Source organism: Osmia bicornis, chromosome 11, assembly GCF_907164935.1.
Source record: "Osmia bicornis bicornis chromosome 11, iOsmBic2.1, whole genome shotgun sequence".
Classification (NCBI taxonomy): Eukaryota; Metazoa; Arthropoda; class Insecta; order Hymenoptera; family Megachilidae; genus Osmia; species Osmia bicornis.
Genome location: NC_060226.1, coordinates 5,991,373 through 6,013,877, shown reverse-complemented (window position 1 = coordinate 6,013,877; position 22,505 = coordinate 5,991,373). Strand labels below are relative to the sequence as shown.

The window sequence follows — 22,505 nt, the reverse complement described above, 5'->3', positions numbered from 1 at the left end:
ATACCCCCGCATTGCAATGTTAAAACGCGACTTCAGATGACTCTGATGACTACACGAAACGAAATTGTATTATTCGTTCAACGATAGAACGTACTACCGTATACGGATCAAAATAAGTAATGAGGGACGAGGAATTGTTGAGCGAAACGCAAGAATTTTCCGACAATCCGTTAAGCATGGATTTGGTTGTCAATCCAGCGAGACAGAGATTTCCATTCTGTATAGTATGGACGCCGTTACCGATCCTATCGTGAGTAGAAACGTTACGAACCAACCTATATTAGCTGGTATTTCTAACTCGAGATGAAACATTTACGTTTTTGCATGTTCTCTAGACGAATCGATTCCCGATCGAATCGCAAACTTTAGACGATTATTTCCCCTTTTGGTGTTAAGGTACTTCTTACCGTTTATCGGTCACATGGGCATTGCCACTTCTACCGGTGTGATACGTGATTTTGCTGGCCCCTATCACGTATCCGAAGATAACATGGCGTTCGGAAAACCTACCAAATACTGGCAATTAAATCACGCTAAAGCTAAAGGAGGCGTTCAAGGCTGGGATTCCGCTGTCGCGGAAGCCAGTGAAATTTATAAAACTAGGATGGTTAGTGTGTAGGCGAATTGAAATTTTTACTCCTTTTTCTGTAAATACACCTCTTCTTTTTATCACAGCATAATCTATGCTGCGACAATTGTCATTCTCACGTCGCTACAGCGCTCAATCTAATGTGCTATGATAATTCCAATAGTTGGAATATGGTAAAGTTAGCGTTTCTTATGCTAGTGCACGGAAAGTATGCGAGGTAAGATGCTCGTAATACGTAAGTAATTATCCATTTCATCATCAATGTATCTTTTTGCAGTGTTCTAGGATTTCTTAAAACTTGGGCACCGTTCTGTTTGCTCGTCGCTACTGCAACCTTGTTTTGCCTGTTTCTACGATAATTCGGGTGTCGATTTTACCCCTTTTACTCATCTTTTCGTCTCTGAAATTCAAGTTAGCCACGTCGGTCGTTCGATACGAAAAGCCATTGTTCTGGCAGTAAAACAGCCAGCCGTTTGGTAATTTAAACTTTATTACAAACACGCATCGACTCTCTAAACTTACACTTATGTTACAGATATACAATATCGTGACACCTATGATGTAAAAGTTGATGAAAGAACTTAAACGTATCGATACACGATATATTACAATGCAGTCGCGTCAAGTTGTAATTTTTTGTTTAAAAAAAATAAACTTATACTCGCGTTTTGTCGAGTGTACATACATATGTGTGTCCATAATTCATTGCAACACCAGAAACCTTGAGCTTTTATAAAGGCATCTTGCTCTGTACGCAAGCTGGTGCAGTGTGCACGAAAAGAAATTTGATCAGCGTCAAGACTGTTAGTGCCAAAAGAAATCATTCGTTAATTCCATTGTTCATTTCTGCCACCACGCTTTCCTCCACAGAGAAACTGTAATCGTAATCCTGATTTCTTATTCTTTCTATAAACGAGAGCATTTCACTGATTCTGAGTTTGTCTATCTCTAAATTGTTGTTCATATTATTATCGAGGCGTTTGCACAATTTAAACGGTACTCCGTTCAGATAATGCGCATTCTCTCCTTGATTAGATTCTTTCGAAGAATCGTCCAAAAGAACTCCACTGTAATCTGAAACAGGTGGAACGGACGGATATAAATGACCGCCGGGGTACGGCAACGAGTCATGAGCCGTGTTCGGTGGCATCGGATTAGGCCATTTGTTAATGACTACATAATCGTCAGGTTGGCCCAAAGATTGATCCTCTTCCGTGGTATCCGGTGGCGAGTCTTTGTGATGTTTCTTTCTTCCAAATAACCAAGACATTATCTGCAAAGGAAAGCTTATCGTTCACCACACAATTGTTTCGATGCGCATTAACGAACAGACGAGGTTACGCGCAGAATAAAATTTTTCCAATAGAATCGATGATAAGCGACAGACAGTATTTCAACAATTATGATCGCTGATACGATTAAGAAATAAAAACCAGAATTACTCACGTACGAAGGAAGGAAGGAACGAACGAACGGAACAAATTATCCAGAGTAAAGCTTCCTCTTTAAAAATTGATCATGACTGTAACACCGTATACTTGTTTCGTTGAGTTCTCCAGGTTGAAAGAGTGCGCGTGTCACAGCAGGAAAACGTGAATTATTCGAAAAACACGAATCGTTTGTGCGATCGACGAATTTAGCGTGATCGATGGAGAAATGATCGAACACGTAACCTCAATGGAACGCGATACTATCGAAAATCCCAAACACAAATGGTTTGTAGGAACTTCCATTAGATGGTAGCACTGGATGGATGATCGTGTTGCGCAGGCGCGCGTGCGTGTGCGCAGATCGGAGAGAAGGAAAGAGAGGGAAAAAAATGGATAAAAAGAGAAAAGAGCAACTGCAACGTCATCGCGTTCGCAATCCCGTCGTCGGCCGAGGTCGTCGAAGGTACCTACGGCAGTCGGTAGTTGGCAAGCCTGCGAATGATCCGCTAGGTTGTAGGTTAGAGATAGTCGATCGCGTAGTTGCGTAGCTAACACGGTCGTCGAATCGCGTGGAGAACTATGAATCGTTTGATTATCGTGGACAATTGGTCAAAGTAATCGATAAGTATCGAAAGGTGGTGGTTGAACGGTGAAAAATCAGCCTTAGAGATTCGCAGAATCCAATTTACGCGTTCCTCGTGTCACGAAACGCATGCGTGCTACCAAGGTAACGAAGTGCATCTGGCAATAATCGGACGAGCCGTTATAGTTGGAGAAACGACATCGAGGTAGCAGCGCGATCGCATTGTTTTTATGTTTCCCGTGTGTGTACACACCATGCATATACGCTCTGTCTAAGGCGTATCGCGAGTGTCTCGCTAGTGTGTTTGTACTTTGTACGCGTCCAGTTGTTTTTCGAGTGTTTGTGGTAAAAAGAGAAATTACACGGTGTACAATCGGGGAACGTTCGAAACGTTGCTGGTTCGCAAAGGTGTGGCAGAGTTACCAGTAAGTCTCGAGGCTGGAAAATTTGCGCGGTACCGAACATCGCAGGCCCTCCTGTTCGTTAACTCTTTGGTGCGTTCCTCTTTCCACGACCGCCCTCTCTCTTTCAGTCTCACACTTCTTCCCTCCTTCTCACACTATTCTCTATCTCTCCCTCCCTTCTACCCTCCATTCTTTCTTCTTTCATTTCCTCTCTATTTTCTTTTGCGCTTTTCTCGTCTCTGTTTCTCTCTTACCTCCTCCCACCCTGTGCCCGTCTCTAGCGCTCAATCTCCCATCCCTCGTGCCTGCCCGTTCGTTCTTCCCTTCGTTCCGCTCGTCCGTGTTCCTCTCTCCTGAGAAACACTCGACGGACGAATCTACGCGTCGTATTTTTGCCACGTGTCACGCGGATCAAAACTCGATCTAAAGTTCGCCAGTTTAAACGGATGTTTAGGCGCGACGTTGCTTCGCTTCCAGCGAGATAACGTTTCTATTTTCGCGCTCTATGATTCGATTCGATTCGATTCGATTCGATGGAACGAGAAATCGAATCTTTCGTTTAGGGAGATCGAAACGACTCGGCGACGACGAATGACCGCTTTCGTGACTTTCGATCCGTTACTGCTACCGCTATCGCCACTGCCGTCATCACCACCACCATCGTAATCGTGGTGCGAGAAAACACTGACACACGCGGGAACACGAATACTCCGACACCGATACCAGTAGCATCGTCGCCCACCGTAGTTACGATCGCGGGATAGATAGTCGAAACTCGTAGCCCGATCTCCGAAACTAACACGAACGATTCTTTCGCGTTTTCTCCTTTTCCACTATTCGCTATCGCGGCCGGACCAGCGATAAACCGCAGCGGGCAATAGCCTGTTGCCCGTGACGTTTTATCGCTCGTTATGTAAATGATTTTCGTGGATCGTGTCGGAAAAATAATACCTCGGTTCTGTACGACATTCGGGCAAAACACTTTTCTTCCCCACGTCCGTGCACCTGTTGTTTTCCGTTTCGCAAAAAATATCTAACAACGCGTAACGCGATGGCGGTGTAACTGTCGTCGGCGTTCCGTCTGTCGGAACGTCGGAGATTTCGGCGCGAAAATCGTATCGAAAGCAAGTTCACTCGTGCGCAGCAGGTGATTTTATTATCATTTATTTAATAACCATCTCGAAAGGGCTGAAATACTTATCTCCTATACTTATTCTACTTAGAAGGAATGCGAAAGCTGCAGGCGCCTAGTTATTTTTCACATAGCGTCGATCAATCGACGCGTCGTGCACGATTCGAAACGAAACGAAGAGGGAGAACGGAACGAAACGGTTCGACTGTAGAGACAGGTCGAAGCGTTAAATATATAGGTCAGGAGGATATCCCGATGATCAGCGTGCAGTTATTAATTAAACTACTTAATGATAAAGCTTGCGAAACGAGGATCTTATAGAATTATCGTGAAAGCACGAGGCGAAACGATCACGGAGGGGGTTGTAGAATAAATGGCCGCGATTCGACCGCGAAACGCGTGGCTGTGGCAAATTTTGCCGGCGGCGTTGTACAAAAGGCTGTTTGTTCGCGTTGCAGGGGACAACGCATGCGACGAGCAAAGAAGAGGGTTACGACGTTCCGGCGTTCACGGTAAACGCGCAGGGTACGGTGAATGTTGGAGGAAACAGAATGTCCAGCGAGCAAGCGCGAGCCAGCGCCGTCGCGACCAAAGGTAAGTTGTCGCGGCTTCTTCGAACCCCTGGTTGTTCTTCTCGTTCTCCGATCGCTCGAACGAGAGCCGAACGTGCGCGGAGCAGCAAAGAAAGCAGAAAAATACTCGAGAGCGTTCTCCTCTTTCTCTGGTCCCTTCGAAAGGAGAAGCGGCCGAGGTCATCGACGAGGCGACCCAGAGTTTTGCGGTTGACGGTGGTATTCTAGCAGCGTGGGAATCGAAAGATCGCTAAGTCACCGTGACTAATTACGTTGAAATTCGCGCTCGATAATCGGCAGCTTCGTCGACGTCGGAAACTTCCGGTTCGCTTTTCCGGTTCCGCTATCGATAGGATTCGGATAGGTGAAGTGTACGAGCCGAGGGGATGTCGACGGTATACGCGAGGCTCGTTGGATCGAGAAATCGTTGGCGCGCTCTCAACCTTAACACGGAGCTTTCATTCATCGTTTCGTATATATTTTCGATCCGTGCCACCCCTTCCCTCTCCTCTGGCGATCGCAGTCTCGTTGCCATTCAGCATCGAGACGAATCGTACGCGCGCATAGATCATCAGCGTGGCACGCGACGGCCGCGTCGCGACGCAGCGCGACCAGATTGGACGCGATTCCGTGAGATTGGCGACGATGAACGAGGAGGGAGTAACGGAGTTGCACGGGGTGGGGATCAAGACAGAAGGAAGATGATAATTAATATTTCGAAAAAGCGAAGATCGGTTGGTTCCGTGAGCGGAAAAGATCGGGCTCGAGGTGGACGTAGAGACAGGTGGATTCTAGGCCCGGTATTTCGTGCTCGATGGTTGATCGTTAAGTCGGCTCGAACATAGAAGCCAACGACTGACGGGAAGAGAGGCGCGGCGTAACGTTGTTGCACGGCTTCTCGAGCTTTCTATTTTTAGACGGCCCGATCGAGTATACGGGCATCGTCAAGGCCGTGCGTTGCGAAACGATTATCGGTGGCACATGTTGCGCTCGCGCTACCAACCGTACCCGCCTCGCTCTTCTACACCGTCGCCAGTCTAATTGAATCGGATCGAATCGGGATTCTCCCGCGCTTCGTTCGCGCTCATCCGTGCTCATCCGTCGACCCGGAAGTGCGCGACGTTGACTATCGGCTCGGCGGACCGGCGGATCGTTTGTTCGATCGAACGGCGGCGCATTCGCCGGTCGAAGAATCGGCCGGTGAAGCGTCCGCGAATTTCGACACCGGTACGTAAGCGAGACGCTGACTCCGCAGGATCGACCAGTATCTTCTGTAGGCGTGGAGGCTGGCGGTTATCAGAATAAAAAAGATCCCGCATGCCTTGATCGTCATCGCTTTTCTCTCGTCGTGCTCCGGACTCGCTGTCCACATTAAAAATTCCACCACGTCCTTAGCCATTTGCGACTCGGTCGCCGGCGTGCCGTCGTCGTACTCGAGCATGCCCTGGTAAAGCAACTAAACACCGAAACCGATAGACTAGTTAAGAGGGAAATTTTATGTCCGTCGCGCGAACGTACTTGAGGCATCGTCGTGAATGCACCGGGAAAGTAAATGTTAAAGTATTGGCCTTCTTCCGGTCGCACGCCCGCCGGCGGTTCCATGAATCCCGTCAGCAGGGAGAAGACGTAATCGATGCCGCGTTTCCGCGCGTACACCAGGAAAGTCAGGTCCAGCGGGTACGCGCCAAAGTTCGCGGCTCTGGCGGCTTCCTCGTTCGGATAAGGAGGCGGAATCCTGTCGATTAATTTCGCGGGTCTGGTGTAGTAGTTACCCTGATCGTCGGGACCGTCCTCCACCTGTTCGAAAATGAGACGCGTTTCTGTTTTGCAAAAATCTTGGCGAAAAACACCGGGCGAACCTCGAATTCGGCGGCGATCGCTTTCGCCTCTTCTCTGGTGTGAGTCGCATCGACCAGGTCCATGAAACGAACGTATCGCAAACTGTGACACGTGTTGCAGACGGTACGATACACTTGCCACCCTCTTCGGAGAGCCGCGTGATCGAAGCTCTTCAGGGTTCTCTTGAACATCCAGGGATACTTCGGCAACGATATCTCGTGCTCGAGCGCCTTGACCGATCGTTCGAGATAACAGAGAACGGTCCCGCAGCCGGCTATCAATCCCGCCAGGACACCCAACCGCCTCGTTTTCCCGCGAATCGACAGCCACCTACGCTCCGCTCCCTTCTCCGATGGATTCAACTTACCGCGTGATATCGAGAAAACTCGATTAACCTTAGCTACCGCCATCGTCCGGCGTTGCGTTTTCCGTCTGCGACGCACGCTCGACGAGAAATGATCGAAACAAAGTAGGATCGCGTCGACGATCACTCGCTTGCACCCTCGGTTCTAGCGATCTTTTCAGGCTGCGCACCGCGCCTACCTTCGTTTCTCTCGCAGACTTCGATCATCGGAGTACGCTCGATCGCGCGTTTCTTCGTTTCTAAACGCAACTCGTAGTGGTTACGTAACCTGCGAGACAAGTTACATAATCTTTTACAATAAAGGCGTTGAATATATTTCCGCGGCGTTATAAATAAAGTACTCGGTTATGCTTGGCATTATGCATTCGCACATATTAGCGGCGTAACGTCGGATCGGACCCGCGGCCTGCGCCTGGTATACGAACGGAGAGGTGGTCGCGGTCGCGGTCGTGGTCGTGGTCTTGATCGCGATCGCGGTCGCGGCCGCGAGCGCTGGATCTTTCGATATCGAAATGTCGAAATTATCCCGTTACCAATTAACCAACGTTAATCTCACGAGCGCGTAAACACGATCTACGGAATTGGTCCAAGAGTAGGCTGGCGCTCGATAGACGAAAGACGCGGCGGCGATAAGGTTGTTACGGATGATAATGGTCGTGTCCACCGGACCGATCTAATAATAGGTACGTACGTATCGATCCGCGTCACCCGCCACGGCAAGCCATTATTCTCGCTCTCGGTCTCGGTCTCGGTCTCGCTCCCGCTTCCGATCTCTCCTACCCTTTCGTCTCCTATCGTATCGTATCGTATCGTTGCGTAGCGAAAGCTCCGTCGAAGGGGTCGGAATCGAACTCGACGGAGAGACGAAGTCGTTATCAAACGGCCCGTCGCGGCGCACCGAACGAGCCGCTATTTATATCCGCGTTCCACGCGTTTCGACGATGATACGCGTCCCTCGGATTAACCCGATGCCCGGTGGACGCGTTTTGTTTTCGCTAGGGGCGCACGCGAAATCGCTGGACGAAAGAGGAAGGCAAGGGGAACGAGCCAGCTACCCGCGTCCGCTTTCGATCTCGTCACCACGTTGAAAGGTTGGAACGAGGTCGCGTCTAAGAGAGAGAGGATCGCGTTTTGTCGCGTTGAAATCGATCGCGTTACCGCTCGATAGGTTCTCGCGACGCCTACGTTCGATTCGCGGCTGAGAGGTAACGGGCAGCGAACGTGGTCGGGACGCGCGTCGAAACAGCAGTGCGCGCGTAAAATAGCCTCTTCGAGTTTATTTTCATCGGCTCCATTTATTTTCGCTCGGTTTACCGTTTCCCAAGGATGTTTCCGAACGGTCTGCGGAGCGTGGCCGATAACGCAAAGTCGTGGCTCGGCGTGTTTCTCTCGAGGTCGCTGCATCCGTCGACGGTCGATCGTCGAGATCGATACTCGGGTATAGGGAAAGAAGGTCGGTTTTGTCCCCCATCCCCCTCGTGGGCAAGGTGCACGCGATGATGCCTTACGGGCAAACAGGAACGCAAAGGCCCGCGATGATCCATATATTTGGGATCTATTCGGAGCCGAGTTTTGGTCCGTTGCCAAATCTATTTTTCCGAGCGAAGGCGGGATCGCGTATTGTACCCGTGCTAATTTCGTCGCATCGTAACGCGCTCCATTCCCGAGGTGTGGGCGGTTGGTTGGCTGGGTGAGTGGGTGGCGTTGGTCGTTCGCAGCGCGACTTTTCCGATCTACTACGAGCTCTTGTTGTATTTCCCTCCTATACCTATCTCTCGATTTCGATGAATTCCAACGGCCGATCAATACGATTCGAGTGAATTTCAAAGATACCAAACCAGCTTCGACTACTTTTCACCCCTCGGATCTTACCCTCCGCAATTCGCCTTTCGCGATGGACACCGGGACGGAAACGAATAACGCGCCGATCGATCGCCACGGCTATTTCTATTTTTATCGCAACGACCCGTTGCTACGCGAGCAAGCACGGTTCGTCGCGGCCGTTCCTCGTCGATCTAGCATTCGCGATCTAAACCGCTCGATTTCTTCTCTTCTTCGCTCTACGTTCGCGCCTTTTTTCCCCGTCGTCTTTCCCGTACCTCGCGGTTCGTCGTTTTCCTCCGTTGGCCGACGACGGAACGCTGATCGTCGGCGTCGCGTAGGTGGCGCTAAAGTTCGGACACGCGTAAACTTCGCGGACAAGGTGGGAAGCGACGGGAGGGGGTAGTAAACATAACCCAGATTCAGGAACGGTGGCAGCCGTACCAAGGGAGACGAAAGGAACGCTCGAAACCGATAACCTAGCCCAATAACGACGCGTGCGTTTCGATATCGCATCTCGGATCCATGCAAAGGTCACCCTATCGCGGACGTCTGGAACCCTTCCGTTTCCATCCGCTCTTCTCATTTTCTTTCCTTTCCTTTCCTTTCCATTCTTTGTCTCCCATTTTTTTCTCTTACTTTGGTTCGAACCGTTAGTGGCAGCGGTCGTCGGCTGCGTTTCCGATGAGTCAGTAGACGCGGCGCGTCGTTAGGGTGGCGCCAACGCGACACGTTTTACCGCCGTTTGAAAATACCGCGAGAACCGATACGATCGAGCTTCCGCGTTTACTTTTACTTTCTCGATCTTTTTCTAGTTTTCACGCGCAGCGTTTTCCTGTTGCGCGATCTCCTCCCACCTACTTTCCTACTCCGCTACGAAAAACACGAACGTTGTACGCACCGCGAATATTAATGCGTGTTTTTGCACGCGTAGACGTTTATTTTTGCTCGTATTTTTAGCTGTCGGTATTTTCGAACGGGACCGCCACTATTTTTGTCCTAACGCGCCATACGGCGTATTACCGAAAGACCACCTACGAAGCGAATCCTCCCCTCCTCGGCTTCGAATTCACCTCCGTTTGTTTCGACCGCGGGTAAGAATCGAGCGGGAACAGGGACACGGCTACGGTCACGGGAATCGCGTACGTTTTCGCTTCGACGAAGCAGCATCTCCGGTTCACCCCGTTCCAGGCCGAGGAATTCGAAGGGGAATCGGTCTAACGTAGGACGTCGCGAGCCTTCGGACGTTCCGAACGCTCGTATCGATTCAGCTATTTCGAGCGGAAGGTAGTTCACGGTATAATTGCGCCAACACGTAATTAAACGGAGTTACGTGATCAACTACGCAAATAAACGGCGTGTTTCGAGTTGATCGCGCAATTACGACCACCGACTCGCTCGAAAGATGGAAAAATTCGCGAACCATTGAACGCTTCCTGCTCGAGGACCGATGAGAAACTCCCTTCCGCGATTCCGGCGACGATTCGCGAAAGGGATGAGATATATAATAAAAATAGAAATAATTTTGGATGATTTGTGGAAGAAGGAAAATCGAGGGGTTGCGAGTCGATCCGTAACGAATTGCCGTTCTCGTTCGAGTCTACCCGAGCGCTATTTCGAAGGGGTGAAAGGGCCGTAGCTAGGTAAGCCGCTAAAAATAACGCCGGTACATCATATCGAGCGGTCGTCTATAAATAGTTGCAAGTGACGAGAGACCCTGGATGGATTAGAGTCAGCGAGCGACGTTGCCCACCACGCGCCATCTTTTAGAAAAATTCAAAACACCGACACACCTTCGAACGTTTTCCCTTCTCTAGCTCTTCTTTTTCTCTGTCCGCGTTTCGCGACTCCGGTGGTAGCGCGGTAGGATTAAAGGGGATGAAAGTAGGGACCACGCGGTCTCGATGGTACCAACGGAAAGGTAGTGATCCATTTGGAAAGGAGAAGGGGTAGCCGAAGGTGGCGAGATTTTTCCCTGAAACTATGACCGCGTTGTTTCGCTATCGGCTCTTTCGGTCGATCGATACGCTTTGTTGGGTTTTAAGGTGGAGCGAGGAAGCGGAGGGAATTGGTCCGAGAAGGGGTGACCTTGCCACCTATTTTCGGAAGGTAGCTTTCTCGTGACTCGCCGTCTCGGAGGCCTTACTTCTTTCGAATGGAACGGAATCGAAGAAATTCGGCGAACCGTCACGGCGCAGAAGGGGGATGAACGACGGGGGGTGAAAGTATCGATCGATTCGAAACGGTACTTTGGAAATACCTAACGACCCTCGTGGTCCTGCTCGTCGAGGTACGAAACGCGTCGCACCGGCTGGCTAGAAACCACCTGCTCTCGCTTTTCCGCAACGCCATCGCGACGCGTTATCCAACTCCTGGAACACTGTCGTTGCGTAACGAGTGAATAAATTGCATCGGATGCGGCGATAAGAATCGAGAATAAGTATAAACCGCGAACGCTCGGATCGACGATTACCCTCGAAGTAACATCCCCGTTGATTTAAGTGATTCCAATGACGAAAACTCACCCTCGACAAACTTTCTGTTACAATTTTCGATAGGGTTCGCCGGGGCGAAGCGAATTGGTCGGTTTCTGAATCGCGGACGATGAAAGAATCGAGGGAGGACGATAGAGAAGGGGATGACAACGCAACGACGCTAACGGAACGGTCGGCGATCGGTCTTTCAGAAATTGGTGAGCGTGAAACGGAAGAAAGGAGAAGTGGAATTACGTTATCGATGATACCGGACGAATAGATGGATAGATAAATGAATAGGAAGAGAAAAAGAGACAGGCGAACGCAACAATACCGGGTGTCTATAAATAGCGGAGATTGTGGAGGTTTGCGAAGCACGGCGCTGGCGTCGTCGGCGGTGTCCTCGCGGAATAACGGCGACGCGACGGAGGAAAGGGAATCGCGAAAGAAGCGGCTGAGACGCGCGTCTCGTACAGTTTACTTTGGACTTTCGCGGTGTGCTCGATAGCTGGTTAACGGTGTCCGCCAGACGGTTTTGTTCCGTGTCATCGGTGGTGGGAAAAAAGTGACGGTGTTGCGGTACAATACCGTGCGATGCACGCCCCGACAAGGCGCGCCTTTACCTCTTTCAACCCTTCGCTCCGAAGAGAGACGCATCCTCGCGAAGGATGAAGGAGGACGCGTATCGTCGCGCGCTTCGTCGTTTTCCTCTTTCCTTTTCATCCCTTTGTTGCTGCCGTTGCTCGATTCTCGAGTAGCCACGCGTCTCGCGTCGCGACGTCGAGCATCGGTTCGAAAGGTAAACTATTTTTCTCTCCTCTTTTCGCAGCCGTGTCTCGCGTCGCGTCGATTAGGGTACCGTTTCCGACGTCGCGCACCGGACCACCTGTTGTGCTTGATCGTAACAACGGAGCCCCGACTGCTGCTCGATAGTACACGGTGTGCGGTTTACATTACGGGAACACTAACTACAAACTCGACGCGCGACGGTTCGTTGCGTCACCTGTGTCGTTCACCCGTCTCCGTTTCCGTCCTGGGCATCGTCAGCGCGTCGCAAACGGGATAAAAAGATGACGAGAAATCGAGGAAAGAAGGAAAATGATGGAAGAAACGAAGGAAAACTAGGAGACAGGTTTCCCCGGGCAAGTTCGGAGGAACAAAGATGCGTTGTCTTTGCCGAACTCGGGAATAAAATGGACAAAAGATGCGGGACGAATCGCGGTGGTCGCGAATTGAATGCGAAGCGACGGAGAAACCGAAACGTTGGCTGACGTCACTGGAATCATTCGCGCCACTTAGACCGAGTCACGGGATCAATTTAGAACGCGAACAAACGGTCAAGTACCGCCACTGTCGGCCGAGAAGTTTTTCGTCGCTTTAACCCGCCAACTGAACTCGTTCTTCCTTCGAACGATACGGTATCGACGGTAGTTTCGCGCGTTTCCTCTTAGCCGTGTACGAGGGGTCGTTGGTCTTCCTTCCTCTTGGTCGTTCTATCGAGGAAATCGAGCGTGCGCCACCCACGCGGTCGCGCCTCCTTCCCTCGACTCTCCTTCCTCTTACAGAGGAACGCGATCCATCATTTCCTTTCCTCTTTACTTCTTTTCTTCTTTTCGAAAGAATCGCGACGAGAGAAAGAAAATCGCGCGCTTTCGTTCCGCGATGGTCGGGGGTGGAAGAGGAGCGTAAGTTTCTCGCGTTTAGTACGCGCGTATATAAATGTCATCCTATATATAGCGATCGTTCGACTAATCTTAGCTAGTCGGCCACCAGCCAGCAGGAACACGCGTAAAAACTTGCCACGACTCTGCTCGCACGTTTCTCCTCTCGTTTCGCTGGCTGCCGCGCGAATCGACTTCACGGAACGCGGCCTTTCCGCTCGAATATTTTCCCTTTCGAACGAACGCGCGCTGACCTTTCTCCTTCTCTCTTTCTCTACCTCCACTGACCTACGCGCTGACCGACATTCGTGGTCCTCGACAGCGACGGCGCGATTTCTCGCTGACGACGACGGGGAGGCTCCGATTTGCGCCCGCTTATGGACGACGAGGGTTTTGAAAAATGGCGCGAAACGCGTACTCGGATCGATGGAAGCCTAATTACCGTACCATGAATTCGGGAGGTATTCGCGTGGACGAGGGGGCAGGGGAAAGGAAGATCGTTCTCGTTCGAAGGAACGTCGATCGCGACGCGGTAACAGAAGCGGCCGGCACTCCGGTCCGCGCCAAGCAAACAGGAGAAGAAGGAAGCAAGAGCAAAGCAAGCGTCGGAGAGAACGGCCCTCCTCCGCGATTAACCTTGGACTTGACTCGGAGGAATGCAGCGTGCAGTGACCCCTGCTCTCGCTCGCTAACTCTCGACGTTCGTCGGTTTCAGCTCGCGCTCTCTCACCTTTCCTTCCCTTTTTCCTATTTCGCCCTATTTCCCCTCTGCACAACCTCTTCCATTTCGTACGAATCCGAACATCTCGACTCGATATCCCGATTTCTGGGAAAACCGCGAAAAATCCGCGCCAGACGAAGATTGATATCGCAAACGTTAAAACGATACCTTTGTGTTTGTTCCAGAAGACGTGGGTTACGGAAGCGTCGAAATCGCGTCCGCGTTTACCCATCTGCCACAGAAAGGTAAGGATTAGGGAGAGGAAACGCGAAGCGATCGAGCGCGTTCTTTTCCTCCCGTTCTTCTTCTCTTGCTCCGCTTCCTCCGACTCGGTGAATCGAAACATTGACTACTTCGCCGTTGCTTTTCTTTTACCTGTCGACCACAGGGCCTGGTCGAATCACGCGGGCAACGGTCGGACGAAGCGCGAGGAAATAGGAATGGAATGAAGAGAAAGGAAAGGAAAGATAAGGTGGTTGTCGCGCGCATGACGCATCTAAAAATAAGCGCGCTATCGAGCCTCGAGCTCCTCCTCTACACCGTTTTAACGATCAACGACGACTGTTATGCCGTCGTTTTCGCGGTCGCCCACGTCCTTGCCGTCTTCCGATCGTCCGTACGCGAATCCCTAGTCGATCTCCTTTTCCCCCTGTGATCGACCGAGAGGTAGAGAAACAGGAAGCGAAAGAGGAAGAGGAAGAGGAAGAGAAGGAGAAACCTCGTGGTCGTAGCGCGGTTCTTCTGCTTCTGTCTTCTCCTCTTCTTCTTCTTCTTCTTCTTCTTCTTCCTCCTCCTCCCTCTTCTTCTTCTTCTTTTTCTTCCTGTTTGAAAGACGAGCGGTCGTGTATGCGCAGAAATGGCCAGGGACACGCCGGGCTCACCGATGTCTAGGCCGAGAGAGCTGGTCGGCGGAGTTGGCGGTGCTGCGACCACCTTGACGTCCAGCGCGTATCACACCGCCTCCACCGATCCAACCGCCCTGCACGGTCACGCGCTCCAACAAAAAATACTCGAGGTAACGTATCTCCTCTCTCTCTCTCTCTCGCACTCTCTCTCTCTCTCTCTGTCTCTTTCTCTTTCTAATTTCTCCTCTCTCGGTGCACGCTCCAGCTCTCGTCGTCGTCGTCGTCGTCGTCGTCGTCGTCGTCGTGATCGTCGTCGTCGTCTTCGTCCTCGTAGTCGTTTGAGCGGAACGCCGCGAGAGATGGTATCGTTTCCGCTTCCCGTAGCCGCGTGTTCTCCTCGCCGCGTTCTCGCGGCTTTTCGCCCTGTCGCGTCACGGCTATCCTCGTGTTTTTCGACCGACGGATATATATTTTTCTGGCTATAAATAAAGCGAGGATACCGTTTTCTCGCGCGTCGCGTTCTCAAAGCGTTCGCTAACTTCGGCGTCGGTCGCGCGTTATTTTTAAACTCGAGCTTAAACGCGTGCGTACGCGCGTACGAGCCACGCCGCGAAAGCGTCGTCTGGGTCATGCGCGCGCTATTCGCCACGGTTTCTTCCGAAAAAACGCATTCGATCGTACACTTGGCCGATCATACGTCTCTAACCAGAAACCGTTACGATTCTCTGCTTTCAGCTGCAGCAACACCACCAGCTTCAGCAGCAGATACTGCGACAGCAGTACCAAGCGCAGGAACGACAATTGGCCGAGTTGCACGAGCAACAGATGCATCAGCTGAAGGTGAGCGCGTATCGGGTGAATCAAAACGCTGTACCATTCTCTATCGTCTGTTTCTCCATTCTCTCTCGTTCCTCTTTCTCCTCCTCCGCCTCCTCCACCAACAGATTATCCTCGTCCGACGATCGAACATCGCGCCCGTTCCCCCATTGTCTTCGAATCGTTCCGAGTCAAAAGTCCATCGGAATATTCCTTCGGTCGCGTAAACTCGACCGAGGCGGTACGCGACGCGAAGCACGCCTGTACGGATGCGCGAGAGACGCGCGAAAGAATAACCCGTTACTCGCGTCCGTCCGCGCCAACAGGAACAGATTCCACTCGTCCCTTCTCCCTCTTCTTTTCTCATTCACCCATTCACTCTCGTTCGTTGGTGATTTTTCGAACGCGGAGTAAATGATTCTAACGACTGATCGATTCCTTCATTTTCAGTTATGGGAGCAGCAGAAGCAATTGGAAGAGCAGAGGAGGGAAAAGGAGAGGCTCGAAGCGCTCAGGAAAAAGGATAAGCACGATCACAGCGCGATCGCCTCGACGGAGGTCAAGCAACGGCTTCAGGTACTTGATGATGCCGGGCGCGAATCGCGGATCCAGTAACGAATTGAATAAAATAGAATAGACGGCGCAGGTGGTTCTTGCGCTTTGCGAATCGGGTAGAGGGGGAGGGATTTTCGACGAGAATTTTCTTCGAGAAAGTTTCAAATAAACTTACGATTTCAGAGCTTCCTTGTGAACAAAAAGCAGAGGGAGGCTGCGGCCGCTGCGAATGGAGCGGTACCTGGTACACCCGGATACAGGAGCTGGTAAGATTCTTCAGATTCCTCTCGAACCTAAAATCATGAAAATTAATTAAACGAATGAATGTAAATTTTTGGAACAGGTTGCAACCGCAGTCGGAATCGGCAGGCACCGTCAACTCCTCGCATCCCTACCGGATGCCGCAGATGCTGCAGGAAAAGTTTGCCGACGACTTTCCTCTACGGAAAACAGGTAGATATACGCGTTAACGCGCATACGTGCTCTACGATACAATAATATATCCCCGTGGTGTCGAGTGATACGCATACTTGGTGAAAGGTAGTCTCTCTTTCTATGTGTGCCTATGTACGATAGTAGAATGCCTACTAAAGCATGGTTTTTTGCGATCCAACCATTTTGCCTGTACGAAGCAAACGCGTACCCTTGTTCCTATTATGTATCGCCTCTCTCTTCGCGTACAACCCTTGAAAAAGACTGAAATAGCCTGAAATTCTTACCTCGATTCACCCTTTCCTTTTTCTTCCTCTTCTATCTCCACCCTCCTGTTGCTGACTCGAACTCGATTCCTTTCCCTTCTTCCTTCGTAATTCACTCGCGCGACCACCCTTTCCTCGTTTTTCGCCACCGTTTCGCTCCTCCGGCCCCCTTACGTGGACACCAACGACTAACCCTGGCTAAACTTGGCCAGCCTCGGAGCCGAATCTGCTGAAGGTGCGACTAAAGCAACGCGTGGAGAGGAACATGGCAGCGTCGAGAAACTCACCCCTGATGGCACGCCGGAAGGATCGTCTGCTGTCGCACCTGAAACGGAAATCACTGCTAGCAAGTACGTCCTTCGATCGAGCTTAATCGGACTTTCGTTCGATCTCGTCGATCTTTCTCGACTCTTCCTGTGCGTGAGCATCAGCCAAACGATTCGTTGCATCCGTGTTCACGATTAATCGATCGTTGATTTTTTTTTTTTTTTGCCTTTTCTTGCAAGTGTCCAAGTAACAGCATGTAATCAGACAGTTACCGATTACCAATTGCCGATCATTAACAAAATTTCGATTACGATGAGAAACAAGAAAAATTGAGAGGATTTATTTGTCGAAGCGTGTTCGCGCACACTTTGCTTCTTTGCCGTCTCCGCTCGTTCTCTCATTCTCGTTCTCTGAAAACGCAGACCGAGAGGAGGAAGTGGGAGAGTGGGAAAGAGAGAGAAAGAGAGAGACAGAGAGAAAACGGAGGGGCTCGCTCGAATTTCATTCTCGTTCGCGGACACGTCACAGACAAACCGCGACGACGCTCATCGACGCAACGCTGATAAAAACTTTTCCAGATTCTAGCAGCAATCCGGAGTCCGGGCCTAATTCACCGCCGACCGTCAACAATTCCCAAGCGAGTCCTACCGCGGCCGGCAACGCGACGGCCATTCAAGAGGTGAGACATATTATTATCTTCGAATCTTTTCCGATCTCATTATTTTACCGTTCTTCGTTAACAATTCTGATATTTTCTCCAGGAGACCGAAAACACCGGTTACGGTGGTCCTTTGACCAGCAGCAGCCAACAGGGTAGTCTTTCGGATCTGTCGCTGTTCAGTTCACCGTCCATGCCAAACATCTCGCTCGGTCGACCTCACGTTCCGACCGGATCCGGCACGGTAAAAAGTCTACCGGATTGCGTTAGTTTGGACTATCTACGTACCTGTTCCGTACGTTGTACGTTCGACCGTGTTTTCCAGAGCGGCACGAAACTGGCGACCGTCTCGGAGGCAGAGGTGCGAGCAGCGTTTACCGCACGGCTAGGTATGCCGCTCACAGGGCAAATGTTACCCGGCACGTTGCCGTTCTATCCGTCGTTGACAGTGATCGAAGGAGACCCGCCGTCGAGTGGCGGCGGTGGTGGCGGTGGAGGTGGGGGTGGAGGTGGAGGTGGTAGTGGCGGCTTCGTTCATAAACAGATGCAGCAGAACATGGAGCATCATGCGAATAGGCAACACCCGTCCTCGGTTTATCACGCGGCTGCTGCGGCTGCGGCTGCGGCAGCAGCGGCCGCCGCCGCCGCAGCATCACCCATCACGGACACGCAAGTAGCGCACGCGAGACTGCAAAAGGCTGGTCACCGGCCTTTAGGTAGTATGTTCTCTCTCTCTCTCTCTATCCTTCCTCGCCACCCTTCGAACGTTCGTCCGACGTTCGTACGACCGTCCGTTTGTCGTTGCCTCCTTGTCCACAGGTAGAACTCAATCCGCCCCTCTGCCACTCGGTCATCCGATGCTGCAAGGCGGTATGATCGGACCGCAGTCCCATTACGAAGAGTACCTGGCGGAGAAACAGCTTCACGATCAACAGCAAGCGCACAATTATCTGAAACAACAGATACGTCAAACGGTGTTGACGCGGGTCGGTTCACGCGGTCAGACTAACCAGTTGGACGAGGCTCCCGAGTCCGAGGAATCGGAGGTGATCGATCTGACTGGAGGGAAGAAGGAGCATCCGTCGGAGGAGAGCGAAATCTCGAAGCAGCAACGGGATCGGGAGCAATTTCTTCAGCAACAGAGGGATCTGATGATGAGGCACACCCTGCAGCTCTCGAACGAGTCGTCCGCGGCCTACGGTGGAAGCAGGAGCGGTCAATCGAGCGCACGACCGTTGTCCAGAGCGCTCTCGAGCCCGTTGGTTCACCTGGGTAAGAGAAAACCGAATTATCGTTTGTAGCGTAGTATCGAGCCCTATACCTAACCTTGCTGTATCCGCAGGTCCTCAGGGAAGCGGCGAACTGTTTGCGCGAACCTCATCCTCTCATCGACCGACCACCGGTCTGGCCTACGATCCGCTGATGCTGAAGCACGCATGCGTATGCGGTGAAACCGTACGTGGTCATCCGGAGCACGGGGGCAGGTTGCAGAGCGTCTGGGCCCGGTTATCCGAGACCGGCTTGCTACAGAGGTGCGATCGAATACGATCGCGGAAAGCCACCCTCGAGGAGATTCAAACGTGTCACAGCGAGGCTCACGCTCTTCTGTTCGGTGAGTCGACTCCGCGCAATCGGCTCTCTACCATCCTCCTCCCTCCCCCTCCTCCCTACTCTATGGTGTAAACTTTATTTTGCCGCGTCGCTATCTTCCACCCACGATTTGTTCGCGGTCGGACAGACAGACAGACAGAAAGTAAGGTGTGCTTCGCGCAGGAACGAATCCGATGAATCGGCAAAAGTTGGACGTGTCGAAGCTCTCTCAGCTGCCCATCAAGAGTTTCGTGCGACTACCTTGCGGCGGAGTTGGCGTCGATTCCGACACTACGTGGAACGAATTGAATACCGCGCCAGCCGCCAGAATGGCCGTCGGTTGCGTGGTCGACCTCGCCTTCAAAACCGCCATGGGCGACATCAAGAACGGTTTCGCCGTCGTACGACCACCGGGCCATCACGCCGAAACCAATCAGGCGATGGGATTCTGCTTCTTCAACTCGGTCGCGATCGCTGCGCGATTGCTTCAACAGAAGCTTGACGTTCGGAAAATTATGATTTTGGATTGGGTAAGAGAGCCCTTCTACTTCTTTCTACTTTGTTCACCCTCTTTCTCAACCCACCTCCACCCTCATTCTTCCTTCTCCCTTTCACCCCTTTCTCGTTGCTCCGTCATATTCGAACGTGTGTAATGTACATACACCTGCGTAATAAAATCAACTCGTAACATTGACGCGTATACCCAGAGTCCGCTTATTTTACCTTTAGGACGTCCATCATGGGAACGGAACGCAGCAAATGTTTTACGACGATCCGCAAGTGTTGTATCTGTCGATACACAGGCACGACGAAGGTAACTTCTTCCCGGGAACCGGAGGTCCGACCGAATGCGGAGCCGGAGAGGGTTTGGGCTACAACGTGAACGTCGCTTGGTCAGGTGGATTGAATCCACCGATGGGAGACGCCGAGTATCTAGCTGCTTTTCGCACGATCGTAATGCCGATCGCGAGGGCGTTCGATCCGAGTATCGTTCTTGTCTCCGCGGGATTCGACGCCGCGGTTGGACACCCGGCGCCTCTCGGCGGCTACAAAGTAAGCCCGGCCTGTTTCGGAAAGATGACCCAACAGTTGCTCAGTCTGGCGAACGGTAAGGTCGTACTCGCTCTCGAAGGCGGCTACGATCTCGCTGCCATATGCGATTCCGCCCAAGAATGCGTCCGTGCTCTCCTCGGAGACGAACCCAGTCAGCTTCGGGACGAGGAATTGACTAGGATACCTTGTCAGAACGCGATCGACACGCTGCAAAAGACTATCGCTGTTCAGGTACGAATACGCGGATTTCTGTTACCCTCCTACCTATTCGTATCGCTTCAACTTTACATTTCTTTTTGGAGCAGATGTCGCATTGGCCTTGCGTGAAACTAAACGCGCACACGGCGCCGATGAGCGCCATCGAAGCCGGCCAAAAGGAACGCGACGAATCCGAGACGGTCTCCGCGATGGCCTCCCTCTCGATGCAGCAGCCTACCAATTTAACGTAAGTCAACTTATTTCTTCTTCGAACTATTCCCCTCGATCCGACGTTTCTTTTTTCTTTTTAGGACTACCCCAGAACATTCCCGCGAAGTTTCCGAAGAGCCCATGGAACAAGACGACGCCAAATGAAAGCAGAGCTTTCCGTTGCGCGATTCGCTTTGGAGACTGTTGTCGTCGCGAAACGATCCTCGTCCCGTTCGTGTCGCGTCGTGAAACGCGAACAAGCTGCGACACGACGGGAGATCGTTGTCTGCTTGCTGCGTTCCTCGCATCGGCCAATCGACAGTTCGCGCGCCCTTAGCTCTTTTGCTTTTTTTTTCCTCTCGTTCAAAGCCCGACCCCGCCTTGCCTTCGATCCTTCTCGCGAAGGAAAGCGTCTACCAAAATCACGAATGTTCTTAATGAATTTTTCATTATCCGATTTTCGTTGAACCCGCGCAAAAGACAGTAGCGTTAAGTGTTTAGTACTCTTTCATTTCCGTAATTACTCGTTCGCCATTCTCTACCTTTTTATCGTTTCCTCGAAGTTGCGCGACTTTTGTCGATATTATTGGGTAACCGATCGTTTGAAAATGAACTTGCAAGCAGAGTCGAAGGAGAATAGGGAGGAGGAGGATATGCATGGTCGCGCGACGAGCAACAAAAGATAGAAAGGGGTCGTTTCTTTTCTATGTGTTGTCGTCGTCTCTCTTCGGGCAGCATAACGCGATATTTTGGTTGTTTCGTTGCGAACAAAGGCTGGTGTGATTTTTGTGATATTTTGTAAGAAAAAAAAAAAAAAAAACAAAGAAAGAAAGAAATTTGACGAAATACACTTAGTCGAAGGTGTAAATGCACGCGAGAGTGTGGTAGAGAACAAAGGAGCGAATGAACGAATAGAGTGTACGAGCGAGTGATAAGAGAAAGCATATACACACACGATTGAAATACGAGCATTTATTTTTGTGTCGTGCATTTTACGAGAACACGAAGAAAAAAAGAAAGAAAAAAAATAAGATTTTAAGCGAATCTGTTGATCGATTAACGATCTCGCCAGATTCCGTTCGTTCGCGTATACGCGCGTATCATAGGATTTAGCACGCAAAGACTTTTTGTGTACTGTGCGCGAGGGAAAATGTAAGCGCGCGGTTACGCGTATCAAGTACAAGACATATGTGTACATCGTACGTTTATGTGTCCGCAAGAATCTCAAGTGTTCGTCGAGTGTTTCGTCCCGTGTTTTTACCAAAAATTTACGAAAATAACGAGACCGCGAAACATTGTCTCGGTCGACTCGTGTCCGCGAACTCGGATCTTTCTATTTTCCTCTTTATCCTTCTACGTACACTCCGCCCTTCGTTTTCTCTCCGTCCTCTGTTCTCTTACCATTTTACCTTCGCTTTCCACCTTTTACTAATTTCAACATCATTCTCTTATTTCAGTTCCTTCCATTCTTGTTCCTCCCGCGACACGACCCGACCGAATAGTTCGTTGTTTTCGTCAACGATCGTTTTTTGGAAATTGTTGACATTTTTGCGAGAGTTTCATTCGTTTCGAGCAAAAGGAAACTTGCAACATTCCGGTGTATCGTTCGAAGCCAATCGATACAAATTAGATGTAAATCGTTGACTCGCATCGAATAGCCGACTCACTAACGAAACAAGATTAGAAGAAACCCTAGAATCAAAGATTCTATGAAAATAAGGATAAAGAAGTATAAAAAAAGAAAAAAAAAAAACGTATCAACAAGAACAAAAAGAGTTGCGATTACGTTATTGCACATGTACGAAATATGTCCATACTGCGTAAGCTTAAATGTATTAGTCATACATTTTTTTATGTATATAAATGTACCTCGTAAAGTAATTTCAAATAAAACGTATAGTCATTGTGTTACGCATACCGTTATCAACATTTGCGTCGGTTATCGTCTTTTATCATCGCGAATTAGATTATCAGCCGCGAATGACGCAAGGTATTAACGTAACTTGACACCACGATTAACTTGGT

The 22,505-nt window shown here is 50.7% G+C and overlaps 4 protein-coding genes and 1 long non-coding RNA gene across 29 annotated transcripts; 2 read left to right on the top strand and 3 right to left on the bottom strand.

The window, feature by feature from the left end:
• Positions 1–24: 24 nt before the first annotated feature.
• On the top strand, positions 25–1,275 carry LOC114875963 (transmembrane protein 222). Of its 2 annotated transcripts, XR_003789317.2 has the most exons (5): positions 25–250; positions 397–607; positions 676–806; positions 867–1,065; positions 1,125–1,275. XR_003789317.2 is itself a non-coding variant. In XM_029186875.2 (4 exons), exons 1-4 carry the CDS (start codon positions 120–122, stop codon positions 946–948), a joined length of 555 nt encoding a protein of 184 aa, XP_029042708.1. In that variant the 5' UTR covers positions 25–119; the 3' UTR covers positions 949–1,275. The 2 variants fall into 2 exon arrangements, 1 of the variants encoding a protein (XP_029042708.1); XM_029186875.2 differs by having other exon boundaries at positions 867–1,275.
• Positions 1,062–2,296, bottom strand: LOC114875964. Of its 2 annotated transcripts, none has more exons than XM_029186877.2 (2): positions 2,040–2,296; positions 1,062–1,862 (listed from the first exon to the last, which is right to left on the bottom strand). In XM_029186877.2, the coding sequence occupies exon 2, from the start codon at positions 1,857–1,859 to the stop codon at positions 1,410–1,412; it is 450 nt and encodes a 149-aa protein (XP_029042710.1). In that variant the 5' UTR covers positions 1,860–1,862; positions 2,040–2,296; the 3' UTR covers positions 1,062–1,409. The 2 variants fall into 2 exon arrangements, with proteins under 2 accessions (XP_029042710.1, XP_029042709.1); XM_029186876.2 differs by having other exon boundaries at positions 2,036–2,295.
• A 209-nt stretch (positions 2,297–2,505) lies between these two features.
• Positions 2,506–22,395, top strand: LOC114875943 (histone deacetylase 4). Of its 23 annotated transcripts, none has more exons than XM_029186820.2 (18): positions 2,506–3,027; positions 4,597–4,732; positions 13,779–13,835; positions 14,423–14,605; positions 15,171–15,275; positions 15,702–15,827; positions 15,990–16,072; positions 16,150–16,259; positions 16,717–16,854; positions 17,350–17,450; positions 17,533–17,673; positions 17,755–18,148; positions 18,249–18,701; positions 18,772–19,041; positions 19,203–19,549; positions 19,749–20,303; positions 20,378–20,517; positions 20,582–22,395. In XM_029186820.2, exons 2-18 carry the CDS (start codon positions 4,673–4,675, stop codon positions 20,643–20,645), a joined length of 3,327 nt encoding a protein of 1,108 aa, XP_029042653.1. In that variant the 5' UTR covers positions 2,506–3,027; positions 4,597–4,672; the 3' UTR covers positions 20,646–22,395. The 23 variants fall into 23 exon arrangements, with proteins under 23 accessions (XP_029042653.1, XP_029042652.1, XP_029042655.1 ...); XM_029186819.2 differs by having other exon boundaries at positions 13,776–13,835; XM_029186822.2 differs by having other exon boundaries at positions 2,507–2,807; positions 14,445–14,605.
• On the bottom strand, positions 4,741–7,995 carry LOC114875966 (cytochrome c1-2, heme protein, mitochondrial-like). Its single transcript, XM_029186879.2, has 4 exons — positions 7,605–7,995; positions 6,570–7,181; positions 6,229–6,507; positions 4,741–6,166 (listed from the first exon to the last, which is right to left on the bottom strand). The coding sequence occupies exons 2-4, from the start codon at positions 6,957–6,959 to the stop codon at positions 5,837–5,839; spliced, it is 999 nt and encodes a 332-aa protein (XP_029042712.2). The 5' UTR covers positions 6,960–7,181; positions 7,605–7,995; the 3' UTR covers positions 4,741–5,836.
• On the bottom strand, positions 15,962–16,710 carry LOC123988327. Its single transcript, XR_006829913.1, has 2 exons — positions 16,526–16,710; positions 15,962–16,099 (listed from the first exon to the last, which is right to left on the bottom strand). It is a non-coding gene; the product is annotated as an uncharacterized LOC123988327 (long non-coding RNA).
• Positions 22,396–22,505: the final 110 nt, after the last annotated feature.

Coding starts and splice junctions, on each gene's coding strand:
- LOC114875964 (XM_029186877.2), bottom strand. CDS start 1,859: ATGTCTTGGTTATTTGGAAGAAAGAAACATCACAAAGACTCGCCACCG.
- LOC114875963 (XM_029186875.2), top strand. CDS start 120: ATGAGGGACGAGGAATTGTTGAGCGAAACGCAAGAATTTTCCGACAAT. Junction 251..396: donor ACGCCGTTACCGATCCTATC/GTGAGTAGAAAC, acceptor TTTGGTGTTAAG/GTACTTCTTACCGTTTATCG. Junction 807..866: donor GTGCACGGAAAGTATGCGAG/GTAAGATGCTCG, acceptor ATCTTTTTGCAG/TGTTCTAGGATTTCTTAAAA.
- LOC114875966 (XM_029186879.2), bottom strand. CDS start 6,959: ATGGCGGTAGCTAAGGTTAATCGAGTTTTCTCGATATCACGCGGTAAG. Junction 6,508..6,569: donor CGATCGCCGCCGAATTCGAG/GTTCGCCCGGTG, acceptor ATTTTCGAACAG/GTGGAGGACGGTCCCGACGA. Junction 6,167..6,228: donor CATTCACGACGATGCCTCAA/GTACGTTCGCGC, acceptor TTCGGTGTTTAG/TTGCTTTACCAGGGCATGCT.
- LOC114875943 (XM_029186816.2), top strand. CDS start 11,339: ATGAAAGAATCGAGGGAGGACGATAGAGAAGGGGATGACAACGCAACG. Junction 16,855..17,349: donor ACGGAAATCACTGCTAGCAA/GTACGTCCTTCG, acceptor AAACTTTTCCAG/ATTCTAGCAGCAATCCGGAG. Junction 19,550..19,748: donor AAATTATGATTTTGGATTGG/GTAAGAGAGCCC, acceptor TTTTACCTTTAG/GACGTCCATCATGGGAACGG.